This window comes from Sinocyclocheilus anshuiensis, unplaced genomic scaffold, assembly GCF_001515605.1.
Source record: "Sinocyclocheilus anshuiensis isolate Anshui unplaced genomic scaffold, SAMN03320099.WGS_v1.1 scaffold690, whole genome shotgun sequence".
NCBI classification, from domain to species: domain Eukaryota; kingdom Metazoa; phylum Chordata; class Actinopteri; order Cypriniformes; family Cyprinidae; genus Sinocyclocheilus; species Sinocyclocheilus anshuiensis.
The window spans coordinates 218,641-232,279 of NW_015547715.1; the positions used below are offsets into that span (position 1 = coordinate 218,641).

Below are 13,639 nucleotides of genomic sequence, written 5' to 3' on the forward strand. Positions count from 1 at the left end.
TGCTGTCTAGATAGACAGCATACTAGATTTTGAAACAGCCATAAAGAGATCATCTGGTTTCATGATACAGATATCTTAGAGATAAAAGAATGAGTCACACGCACAGAGGTGTGGTGAGGTTTATGTTACAGAGATTAGTTTATTTTAAAATGTACTTACAAAAAAATCTACTCTACAAACTTTATCTTAAAATCTTTAAATAGTTCCCCAGATGGTGAGAACATGCCATAGGTTTGAGCAGAGAAATAAAGTGTAAAATGTCACAAGTTTTATAATTGCATTATTTGTATTTTTTATTCCAATGTAATTGCAGTTGTAAACGGCTGCTGCGGTTTGTGGCGGAAATGGAGAATTGATAGAGATGGAGAACTAATGCTTTCTTTAAAAGAGGGGTAATGAAAGTTTCTAGGGAATAAGGAAGTTCTTAAGATTTTTATGTCTATGTTGCAATCAGCCATGGAGGGAAAGGAAGCATATGCTCTGTTGTGTCTGAAGTGACCAGACTTTTTAATGCAAAGATTATTTCAGTTACAACAAATTTGCATGAAATGCTTCGACTTTTCACTCGTTACAGTATTTGCATATAAATCACCTATTCAACTCATCAAAATGCATTTACAACACTGAACATATCAGGACAAGGCTGTTGTTCAGATCAAATAGAACTTCAACACAGTAGCAGAAAAATGAATTAATGCATAAAATCATTCAAATGAACGGATAAAAAACAGCAGTTCTGTATTCATACACAAACTGAACACGGAGTATTTCTTTAAACATTACTGCACTTTTAGTCGGCATTGTGAAATACAAAATGAAAAAGAAAATATTTTCAGTCAGTGCTCAAGGATCAGCTGTACATTAAGAGCATGCAAGTTATCGATCCCTCATTGGATTACTGTTTGTAACATAAATCCAGACTAGCATGGCTCTGCAGATACAGTGGTCACATGTTCAGTGTAATACGATATCCCAGCATGAAAATGAAGGATTGAATCTAGTGCTGCCCGTTTCAGCCGTAACCATCGTTCCAGCCCATGACTTTGTCGTACTCGTGAATCCTCTGCTTGATGTGCGCGAGTTTGTTCTTCAGGTACTCACATCTTTCCTTCTTCTCCAGAAATGAAGGATCCTTGGGACAAAACCACATCATAGACATAAATAAGACCATGAAGAGTGAGAACTAAATATTCTCTCAATGGCCACAAACAGTGATTAAAATAGGTTATTCTGCATTCTACAACCAAACTGAACAACTAGTTTTTAAAGGAATAGTTTATCCAAAAATGACTATTTACTCACTCTCAGGCCATCCAAGATGTAGATTAATTTTTTCTTCCTGAGAACAGATTTGAAGAAATGTAGCATTGCATCACTGTCTCAGCAATGGATGCTCTGCAGTGAATGGGTGCCGTCAGAATGAGAGTCCAAACAGCTGATAAACACATCACAATAATCCACACCACTCCAGTCCATCAATGTCTTGGGAAGAGAAAAGTTGCGTGTTTGTAAGAAACAAATCCATCATTAAGACGTTTTTAACTTCTAACCATTGCTTCTGGCCAAAATATGAGTCCATAATAATGATTCATCCAAAAAAGTCCATCCCCTGTTGACCTCTTACATATTTGTTTGAAACTGTTTTAGCTTGTAAACGGTGCTTGATCTATGCATATTTCTCTCTTGATTCAGATGAGATGACTTTTTCTTTGGAGAAAGCAGTATTATGGATAGAGGACTCTATATAGGAGATAGCCGGAAACAATGGTTTGAAGATAAAACGTCTTAATGATGGATTTGTTTCTTACAAACAAACCTCACAAGATGTTAACTGATGGACTGGAGTGGTGTGGATTACTTGTGGATTATTGTGATGTTTTTTATCAGCTGTTTGGACTCTCATTCTGACGGCACCCATTCACTGCAGAGCATCCATTGCTGAGCAAGTGATGTAATGCTCAGTTTCTACAAATCTGATGAAGAAACAAACTCATCTACATCTTGGATGGCCTGAGGGTGAGGACATTTTCAGTAAATTTTCATTTTTGGGTGAACTATTCCTTTAATGCAGCTCACATGAATTGCTAGAAAATCACAGAAACAAAACTGCATGTCTTGGCTGTGGCATGACATGTTAATTTTCCTGTTCTATCGCTCAAAATATGGCTCAAACTGTCTTTAAAGAGGAGCCACTGACGTTTTGAGTGACTACAGTTATTTCCTTCTCTTGAAAAGACACATTGGGGCGAATCTTGTGGGAAAAACAGCCTCCGCCCCCTTCCTCATCCTCCTTCCAAAACCTACCAGTGTACAGGCCCACACAGAAGCTGCAGACTTTTTTACACTTTCTGTGCTGATTTTTTGGAAGAAGGATTTAAATATAGTAATATCTGTTAAACTAAGCTGAGAGTACTACACTTTTGGTAGATGAATGTATAACAAAATTACCAACATTAATGTTTGTTAAGTGTACATTTGTGCATGGTTTAAACTGTAAGAACCCATCTGACCCATCATTAATGTTAATGTGGAATGTTTTCAACACTGAACCCTAAAACAAAAGTATAATGCACAAAATCACATTATTTTTTACAACTAGATTATGCATGATTCTGCAAGTGACAGAATGGCCTAATCGGTTTTTCACTAATATTTAAAAAAAAAAAAAAATTCCTTTGTCATAAGGATTTTTTTTTTTTATTAAATAAAGACAGTTTTAAAGTCATACGTTTTATTAAACCACTCGTCGAATGGATGCCAATAACTCACCATCTTCTTCCTCTGATATTCCTGCAGGATTTTGTTGATGCGATCACGCTCCTATGATCAAAAATGAGAGATTTTTTCAGTAGACTAGAATTATTCTCCTGAAATTCATGATTTACATTTATGCATTTAGCAGACGCTTTTATCCAAAGCAACTTATAAAAGAGGAACAAAAGCAATGTGTAAAAGAGACAACTAGATATAGGAGATTTTTTTTTTATAACATGACAACATTTAGGGTAAAATCCTTTGCTTAAAAATGCAAAAACAAAACGCATTAAGTCCTGTGGCATTGCAGTATCTTTAAAAACAGCAAATTTACAATTTCTAAAGCTGAAGCATCAAAACATTTGTTTAATGTTTTTCTAACATCCAACAGGGAGCATGCTGCAAAAAATAAAATAATTCCAAATGAAAACACACACATATACTTCTTGTTGATTTGTGAAGGATTTTTTTTTTTTATTAAATAAAGACAGTTTTACAGTCATACGTTTTATTAAACCACTCGTCGAATGGATGCCAATAACTCACCATCTTCTTCCTCTGATATTCCTGCAGGATTTTGTTGATGCGATCACGCTCCTATGATCAAAAATGAGAGATTTTTTCAGTAGACTAGAATTATTCTCCTGAAATTCATGATTTACATTTATGCATTTAGCAGACGCTTTTATCCAAAGCAACTTATAAAAGAGGAACAAAAGCAATGTGTAAAAGAGACAACTAGATATAGGAGATTTTTTTTTTATAACATGACAACATTTAGGGTAAAATCCTTTGCTTAAAAATGCAAAAACAAAACGCATTAAGTCCTGTGGCATTGCAGTATCTTTAAAAACAGCAAATTTACAATTTCTAAAGCTGAAGCATCAAAACATTTGTTTAATGTTTTTCTAACATCCAACAGGGAGCATGCTGCAAAAAATAAAATAATTCCAAATGAAAACACACACATATACTTCTTGTTGATTTGTGCTTGATATTTGTTTTTTATATGAGCATTCATATGCACGTGTAAAGTAATAAAAGCAATTTTCAACTGACCATATGGCTGGTGGGGATTTGTGGTAAATTCTGCATCATCACATCCATTTCATCAAACTTCTTCAGTATCGCTTGAACTTCTACATGCAGCTCTTTATACTCAGAATACTGGTCATTAAACACGGCTTTATACTGGTCCCGCTGCTCATCCGTTCGGATAGCTGGATATTTACTGCAGGGAAAGACAAAACACAAGAATGAGCTTAATCACAGAGCAAAAGCATCTCAAGGTCATAAAATACCCTCTTGTGAGTTCTCTTTTAAGCAAATACTCACGCGATGTAGTCCGGCATGATCACAGGTTTTGGAGCGAGTCCAGCTGGAATATGCCCTTTCACAACTTTGGGCTTGGCGACGGCAGGGGTGGCAGTGTGCTGTACCGGCGCTGAGACTGGCATCGGCTCCCTTGAACCATCAACAACCTATTAGAGCAAAGAGGATGATGCAAAATTGCCAGGAATATTCTCTGACAATCACAAACTGACCCTTTGCTAAGCCCCGCCCACCTTAGTTATGGTTATTAATGGAGTGCTGCAGGGATGGGTGTATTTTTGGGGGCCAAAACCCGGAAACGAGTTGCATTTTAGCACTTCTGGTTCCATCGTCCTGAAGTCAATGGGTTTTTGAATGGGTTTTTGGTTAAATGTCTGAATTTAAGTCTATGGTTAACACAATATTTTCACATTTTATTTTATAACATAAAATACATCAGTAATACCCTTGTGATTTTTTAAAGCTTTTACTAGTCTTGAGAATGGGGGTTGCTAACGAGTGTCTAAATGGGACTACAGAGGTTGTCGGGACATTAAATGTCTACAAGCTGAACAGGTAAACTCATCTACTCACTAGTCTGATTTTACAGATATAATCACACTTTTGCAAGCTATTCAAACTCAAACTTTCAGAGAAAATGTTTTTAAATGAAGACTGAAAGTCATGTGATTGTGGTGTAATTCATTTATAGCCTATGTTTAGCCGTTTACTTCTGGCGATTGTATTTAGGCTTCAAAACTCTTAAAAGTTGTGCTTATTTGTGAAGCTCTCATGATGAACAAAACATGGAAGAATCATAAACTTTTGTTAGTCATAGAGCTTATTTTCCACAATAATCCAAAAGCCAATTGAAAAATCCTAGTGGGTTTCTGTCAAAAGAAACCAGGGTGATGCTAACGTCTAGGTTAGCCTATAAAAATAGAAATAGTCAATATTGCAGCATTCTGTTCTGTAAGGTTTCATACAAGTGCTTGTTTGTCGCTGTCAAACATGGAGGAAGGCAAGTATATTACCTCAGAAATAACTGAATAACATCAGCATTAACATGCATTTAAATATGATTGCATTATATGAATTATATTTTGTTATATTAGTCACCAAATTGGTTTCCAGTATGCTGTGAAAGGCTACATGCAACACGTCATATAGCAGATGGCAATGCACCATGGGTAAACATGAGAACAGACAGAAAATACTTGCCAAATGCACAGCAGCAGGATAATCTTTTGGCTGCATCTATAACACAAAAGTCGAGGTGAATCAATTATTGTTTTTATTAATTTTTGCAACTATATTAGAGTTATTAGAACAAATGACGATACTGGCAATGACATCATGATTAACAGCAATAATATACATGTTCTAACAAGATACGACATCATGGTTTTACAGTGATTTTTCGGTTCACAAAAGCAAAAATGCTGCACAATGTCACAAAATTACAGCCAATCTGAAATTATTTTGTTTAGTGCAGGGTTAGAACATAGTAACGATTTTCGTTACTTGAAATAGAATAAGCAATAACTGAAATAAAATATAATCATTTTAATAATAAAATATAATTATTTTATTTCAACTAGTTGCAAAAGCAACATCTCACATTTTAATTTAGTTTAACTTGATGTACCAAAATAACTAAAACTGAAATAAATATATATATAGACATTGAAAAAAAATGACAAAAACAAAACAAATGTACTAAAAGTTTAAGTAAAATGTAAATGTAAATGAAAAATTAAAATACAAAAATAACAAAATATTAACCAAAAAACTATAATAGCATCTTGATACTAAAATAACACTGGTTTAGAATATAGTATGCAACAGAAATAGAAATCAAAATAAACAATCTCACCTCCTGCCCATTACGTTCTCGTAGTCGCCGAGCCGCCTCGTGACGCCACAGTTTCAGACACACAATGGCTCCGACCAAGTACACGATCATGGTGAAGAACAGGAAAATGATAGCGGCCGTCTGCCCAGCCTCAGTGCGACAGAAAGCGCCATTGATGCCGTTATTGAAGTACGAATAGTAACAGAGTCCACCTCGACTGGTGTCATTCACGTACACGCAACCCGCTGCCAAAAACAGGACTGCAAGAGTCAGGTTTATGAAGAACTCTGTTAAAGGCCACCAACTTGAGTCTAGAAGGATAGTTCGATAGTACATGGTCATTCCCAAGACAAGTATGATTACGGTCACTATCCACGCCAATCCCGCCACCACTAGGATGAACGGCGTCTTGGGTCCGGTGTAGTTGGCATTGCCGTAAGCACCTCCTCCGTAAGAGCCGCTGTAACCTCCTCCGTAAAACCCACCAGGCTGCGAGTATCCGAAAATGTTATACCACTCATTGTCTTTATGAATGTAAGCACAAACGCATGCAAAAATTGCTGCTCCAAGAAGCAGCTCGACACAACCAAGAATACGTAAAAGTCCAGCCCAAGACTTCATGTAGGCGTAGCGCTGGTTGTATTCCTCAACTTTTTCGCTGTATGTCAAAGCTGTGTGCACCGTATGCCCATCAATGGACTCCACAGGGTTCCCCAACAGCATTGCTTCACGCTCTTTACATGAGTTATAACTGCCTCCGGATCCGCCGTACGGGTCGCAGTAGGAACCGGGAACTGATGGTGATTGCGGCGGAGAACAACGAACGCCGTCAGTGGTCGTGTTCTTGCTGCTCGAGCCCAACATTGACTTCAACTTGCTGCTTCCGCTGCTGGACCTGAAGAAGTTCTTCCATTTGTCTGGGATGAAACGGTGGACAGGTTTGATGTCGAGGGCAGAGTCCTCGTTGTCCTCGCTTCCGCTGGGGTCAAACTCGGGGCCTATCGGTGGTTGGTCCGGTAGGGGAGGTGGTGGAAGAGGTTCGGAGCATAAAGAGTCAGATGTCCTGTGATCAGTCAATCCATGAAGACTCGGAAACGAGCCTGTGTGTACATCGTTGTAGTGGGGCATGTTTTGGACACACCGAATGGAGTCTCCTCTAGAATATATAAATTATCCCTAGAGGAACATGAAGTAAAAAGGCTTAAAGAAAAGATCTAGAAAACTGGTTTTAGTTCTTGTAGATTAGTGGTTTTCAACTGGTGGTTCGTGACCCAAAATTTCTGATTCCCATAACTTTTGTTGTTGACGTCAAAGGAAGTGCAAACGCCGTTTGATATTAAACACATTTTTGCTTACTTCTATATAAATTATGGCGCAGTTTTGGGTCATCAGTTGATGTGCATTGGTCCTGAAGCAAAACCAGTTGAAAACCATTATTATAGACAATGACGAATAGCGTCTCCTCCAGAATATGCCATTATCCCTAAAGGAACATGAAGTAAAAAGGCTTAGGACAAGATCTAGAAAACTGGTTTTAGTTCTTCTAGAGTAGTGGTTCTCAACTGGTAGTTTGTGACCCAAACATTGGTCATATGTCTGTTCTGAACAATGCGACTGACTATAATTAAGCATAGTTTGTAGAGTGAGCACTGCACTTTACTTCTAAAGTTTGAGATTTGTTTTATTATTTTTTTTATTTTTTGGAGTCAAACCTCCTCAACAGTTTTGCAAAGTTAAGAAAACAAATAAGTAGTTTTATCAACTTTTAAATAGAAGCTTTCTGATTCCCCAAACCTTTGTTGATTACATCAAAGTAAGTCAGTGCATCCAGTCAAACATTGTTTGATATTAAATACATTTTTACTTGCACTCTAAAAAATGCTGGGTTGTTTCAACCCAACTTTGGGTCAAATATGGACTAACCCAACTTTTGGGTTAAAATTTTTAACCCAAAAGTTGGGTTAGTCCATATTTGACCCAAAGTTGGGTTGAAACAACCCAGCATTTTTTAGATTGTACTTATATATCAATTATGGTACAGTTTTGGGTCATCAGTAAGTCAAGTCAAGTCAAGTCAAGTCTGCTTTATTGTCAATTCTTCCACATGTACAGCACATACACACAGAGAATTGAAATTGCGTTACTCTCAGACCCTTGGTGCATACAGATAACACTAGCAGTAGAACGTAAACGTGCGATGTAAAATCTATGCCCTGAAAAAAACCCAGTTGAGAACTGCTATTGTAGAGCAGATATATTGTGTGCTAGAACACGTAAATATGACAGAAACTGTAGCAAAGTATGCAAAATTGTTGTTTTTTACTAAGATAAATCTTGACGATTTCATCCACTTACGGAGCTGGAAACGCCTCTATACAAGTGAAAGGAGTGCAAGAAAAAGCAAAAGAATGAAGACATTATGCAAAAAACCCTTCTCCAAAGCAAATAAGAGGCTATCGACACAAATAATCACCATTCGGGATACCAGGTAGAGGTACAAGAAACAAACACCTTGGAAGCAACAGTGTCTTAAAGGATGAATAAGTGAACTTGCTAAATAGAATTATATATAGAGTATGTGTAAGCAATATTTAAGTAATAATGTAGATTCAGAAACTAGAACTACTTTGTGGGACAATCATACACTTTATTAAAAAAAATATTTGACCATGTAATGCTACGATTAAAAAAGTATTCCAAAGATGTGTGATAAATGTTTATATTGATCTATGTACAATATATGTTCTCGGACACAGGTGCTCCCCAGGTCAGGCGGTCCAACTTTGTAACCTGAACATAGCAGCGACTGTAACAGTAACCCGTCGTCCACTAGCAAGAGCATTAACTCTAAACCCACTGAAGATACGACTGCAACCCAAACATTTACGACATAGATAGAATCAAGACAACCACAGAGACAGAAATGAGCATGCCTGTTCAAGAACTAGACGTCTGATTGGGCAATCACAGGTCAACAGCATAAAATAAAGAAAACAATAATCTCCATGTTACGTTCTTCCTTAAGCATAGTTTACCTAATGAAACAACAAGAGAAAAGTATTACGAATGAGAAAGAACAAGACATTTTTATGGAATACCTTTCACACGCAGTCACTGAGCAAGACTTACATTGGGCTTGAGTTCAGTGTGTAAAACCTCAAATGATATATGTGAATCCAAAGGCCTGAAAGACAGTAACAAGAAGGGATTATATTAATAAAAGAAATCAACACATTCATGAAGAGCCAAAAATACCTGTATCTACGTCATTAAAAGTACTAAAAGGTACCAAAGTAATGCCATGTTTCTTGACCATGGTAAACATATGTATGAGATATAAATACCATAGTACATGCTAATGGTTGTTTTGTGGGTTGCTGGCAGCAATTCAACAATGCAACTAATTACCAGTAGTCAGTGTTGGGGGTAACGCAATACAAGTAACGCGAGTTACGTAATCAGATTACTTTATTCAAGTAACTAGTAAAGTAACGCATTACTTTTTAATTTACAAGAGAATATCTGAGTTACTTTTTCAATTAAGCAACGCAAGTTACTTTTTTTTTCCAATTTATTGATTGACAACTCTCCTGTCCCCATGCTGAGAGAAATCAGATGTTGTTACGGTAGTTCTAAAATAAATATGAATATGCACTGAATATGCACATATCTCACTTAAATTATGTTAAAAAAATATTACGCAAATTTACTTTCCCTTCAGCCTGAGGCTTATTCATTTCACTTTTGGTGTGAAAAGGCTTTTATATTTGCCAAAAATATAACTTTTTTATTTTAAAAACGAACAAGCAAGCCCTGTCCAGATTTAAAAAGTAACGCAAAAGTAACGTAACGCATTACTTTCCATAACAAGTAACAAAGTAACGTGATTAGTTACTTTTGTATGGAGGAACGCAATATTGTAATGCATTACTTTTAAAAGTAACTTTCCCCAACACTGCCAGTAGTGAATAATACAATATGTCCGCGCCAAAAATTCTACAATGATTCGATACATTCCATGCTAAACTGAAACAATGTTGCACCTCGTGAACACGCGCCAAAGAAAAACACTGCGGGATCAACAGGTCAGCGAAGTTTAAATGATTGCAATTTATCCTAAATAGTGCGTAGATCTACTCCCAAAACTAAGATCTCTGCTTTATCTAAGACTTGTTTGAAATATAAAGCATAAGAACGTTTAGTAAACTGCAACTGAACGACATGACAACAACAGCACTGACAGACAGACAGATGCGTTTCTAATAAAACAACAGCGACCACATCCTTAGAAATGCGGTTTGGTTTTACTATATACGGGTATTGTACATAGAGATCATATAATATACTTCAAGGATGATTTCGTCTTACCTTAGCCAGGGTTTTGTTTCTCCACATTTTTTTTCGGGAAACACTCAGGTTTGGAAAGTTGTACCACGTGACGCAGCCTATCCCAGCGTGTGACGTCAGCAGAGACTTGAAGACTTTACCTGAAGAGGGAGATAAAACTGTTTTCAAATGTTGTTAAATCTGTTGTCAGAAACTTCTTTCTTCTTCTCACGGGCTGTAAGCGCGATGACGACATGGACTGAAACTGGTGACATAATTTGCATGATCTTTATCATGGACAGGACAGGTATATATATATATTTTAAGAATAATATATTGGTGTACATAATAGAGTAATATAATACTGAAGTAATTCTTAAAGTAAAGAAGTAATAATAGGGCAAACTGGGAATAAGGACGATATTAAATAAGATATATTTTGAATAACTCACTGATGTGACTCACTTCAGGAAGAGTTTGTGGTTCCTCTTCACTATAAAGATGTCATTTATGATCAAACCAGAGGGTGGATATGGGGAGTGTCATGTTGTGGATGGTGTTCCTCATGCTACTACAAAGTATACCATGTTTTTTGTTTTTTTTACTATGGTGTTGTCTTTACTGACCTAGATTTCTGTGATTGACATATTTGCAAATCATCAGTATTGTGCAGTCACATTTTGCTTACTCTGCATCATTTGCTGGGAAAAACAAAATGCTGTGTTTACTGAGTACACAAGAGTTATCTCTGCATGTGCAGTCAGTGTGATTCATCTCCAAACATCTTTTGATCAAACTTGGAATTCAAAGAGACAATGACTTTCAGCTGACACACGGAAAGCAGTTTTTATTCAGTAAGTTGAGGAACTAAAGAAGCATACAGAGGAAGAATATGTGGAAATATGCTTTAAAACAAGGATGTAGGATTGTTCAGGTGAAAACAAAACTATTTCTCGAGCTGAAGTTGAAGAAGGTTAGTTTGAAAAGTATTAGTTACTTGTACTTCAAATGAATATGATGAGTAATAAACATTACAACACCCTTCTGTGTCATACTGCTAAATACACACACTGGTATTGAGCTGCATAACTGATTTTGCAAACTATGATGTATTTTTATGGTCCGCCTCACCTTCTCATGGCAATAATTAACTATGAATAGGAACTCTTTCAGTAACAGAATAATCTTAAGGGATAACTTTTCATTTTAAATTTTGAAATATTATCCCAGCTATAGCAGGGAACAGAACTTTGGCTAACGGTATGAACATTATGAACAAATGTTCTTCCAGTAACATTAATAGAATGTTCATATGAAGTTTTTAAGGTTTTTAATAATCTTCTCAAAACGTTAGCACAAAAACATTTATACATGGAACATTTTTTTTTTTAGAAACGTTTTAGTTGGATGTTTGTCTAATATTTTTTAACATATATTAATGTTACTACTTGTTTCAGAACATTCAAAAGTATATGCTCTCATAATGTTTGCAGAATGATGAAATGAAATGTTGGCTTAACATTCGCATAACCAAGAAAAATAACGCTTTTAAAACATAAAAAAAACTAGACATTTCAGAGAACATCCAGAAATAACGTTTTCTTTAAGGGGTCATATGATGCGATTTCAAGTTTTCCTTTCTCTTTGGAGTGTTACAAGCTGTTCGTAAATAGATAAGATCCCTAAAGTTGCAAAGACTAAAGTCTCAAACCCAAAGAGATATTCTTAATAAAAGTTAAGACTGGTCCACGCCCTCCTTAAAACACCTCGTTAAGAGATATTCTTTATAAAAGTTAAGCCTGGTCACGCCCTCCTTAAAACACCTCGTTTAAACACACCCCCACATGTCTACGTCACAGTGTGGGAAGATTTGCATAACGTCGCCCAAATGTTCATGCAAAGAAAGAAGGTGTAACTTTATTGTTGATGCCACCGCCGCCGCCATGTTGTGAAGACGCTGTGTGTTTCGTTGTGAAAGCGAAACTACTTTGTTTGGTCTTCCAAAAGAGGACACGACTAGAAATCAGTGGTTAAGTTGTATTTACAACACTGTTCCAGAACAGTTCAAATGTTCTTTTTAGCAGCATCATATGACCCCTTTAATGGGAACATTAGAAAACGTTGTTAGCTGGAATTCCCTTATAATGTTTTCTGTATCATTCACATAAATAAGATATGCATTAGGTATGCATTATGTTCTAACCATGAAATATTTTTTCAAATAAGTTTTTATTGCATGAAATAGCTTCAATCATATGATACAAATCAAAACAGATTAAAAAAAAAAAAAGATTTTTGGAAGGGGTACTTAGGGAAACGATTTTCTTTTCTATTTAAATGCACATTTCTTTTAGAAATTGATAGATTTATATACTCGGAAGGAACTCATGCAAACCAAAAAATAAGTAGATCCCTATCATTTAACCTTCACTGAAGGCAAACTCATTCTCGCTCTCATCACATGGAAGAGCTACAGTATCTCTGCACTCTTCCTACTGGCTTTTCCGTAAAATATTGCTGTTTTCATTTTCTGAAAAGAAGAAATAATTTTGTTATTTATACATAAATACAACTATACTACAATAAACATTTCAAATAAATAAATAACTGCAATCATATTATTGATGCTACTATCTATAAAAAATCCCAATGGGGAAATACATTACTGCAATTCCATCGTGGTAATATGGAAACATTGATATTTTCGCAATTTACAGTAAAACTATGTTAGACAAAGTTAAATTGTGAATAAAAATATCTAAATTACTTAAGAAAGATGCTGCAAAAATCCCCCTTGAGAAGAGATGTTTAGAAATTATGTTAATAGAGCAATTTCTGGAGCACTTCAACAGGTGTCTTCCGTGTGATGGTGACTGTGAAAAAGAGTTGTGGACGGACATTCAAATGTCATGTGACTTAAAGGACATTATATTTTAGTGAATTTCTCTGAGACCCAACATGCCACAGTTTGAAGTCTGGATGTCCTATACAGAGTACATTCGGGGCTTTTCAGAGATATCAAATGTTTGGAGGTTTGATCATAAACAAACTTTCTCCTTGTTCTTTAAATATGACCGATATTGACAGAATGTTCAAATTTAGTACTCTTAAGAAATATGATAATGGTTTGTAATTATCATTTAAATCTGCATGATTTTCAAATTGTTTGTCGCAAATAAACATCTCAGAAAAATGTGATGGGGTTTCAAAGGGGAATATGACTTTTTGTTATGAAACAGGGTGTAATTTGCATACATGTCTTCTGAAGAGGACACCAGGACAAACATCATGTTAATCAGGCATTTTGTGGAAACACAACAAGTCAATAGGGAAAGAAATTATAGATCAATATTCCCATGAAATATGAGATATTCTTATGAAAATGTTGCCAAA

At 35.9% G+C, this 13,639-nt stretch overlaps 1 protein-coding gene across 5 annotated transcripts; it reads right to left on the reverse strand.

The window, feature by feature from the left end:
- Positions 1-231: 231 nt before the first annotated feature.
- LOC107704145 (MARVEL domain-containing protein 2-like) lies at positions 232-10,495 on the reverse strand. 5 transcript variants are annotated; one of them, XM_016507004.1, is made up of 9 exons: positions 10,289-10,495; positions 9,050-9,104; positions 7,277-7,403; positions 5,942-7,096; positions 5,287-5,322; positions 4,090-4,235; positions 3,814-3,985; positions 3,301-3,351; positions 232-1,132 (listed from the first exon to the last, which is right to left on the reverse strand). In XM_016507004.1, the coding sequence occupies exons 4-9, from the start codon at positions 7,046-7,048 to the stop codon at positions 1,013-1,015; spliced, it is 1,632 nt and encodes a 543-aa protein (XP_016362490.1). In that variant the 5' UTR covers positions 7,049-7,096; positions 7,277-7,403; positions 9,050-9,104; positions 10,289-10,495; the 3' UTR covers positions 232-1,012. The 5 variants fall into 5 exon arrangements, with proteins under 5 accessions (XP_016362490.1, XP_016362492.1, XP_016362489.1 ...); XM_016507006.1 differs by lacking the exon at positions 7,277-7,403 and adding an exon at positions 8,854-8,955; XM_016507003.1 differs by having other exon boundaries at positions 9,019-9,104.
- Between the last annotated feature and the right edge of the window lie 3,144 nt (positions 10,496-13,639).

What these genes read in the sequence shown, in the direction of transcription:
- LOC107704145 (XM_016507002.1), bottom strand. Translation starts at nt 7,048, where the DNA reads ATGCCCCACTACAACGATGTACACACAGGCTCGTTTCCGAGTCTTCAT. An exon ending in ATCCTGCTGCTGTGCATTTG is followed by an intron (nt 4,236 to 5,286) that starts GCAAGTATTTTC and finishes TTGCTCTAATAG; the next exon opens with GTTGTTGATGGTTCAAGGGA. An exon ending in AAATCCCCACCAGCCATATG is followed by an intron (nt 3,352 to 3,813) that starts GTCAGTTGAAAA and finishes TTTTGATCATAG; the next exon opens with GAGCGTGATCGCATCAACAA.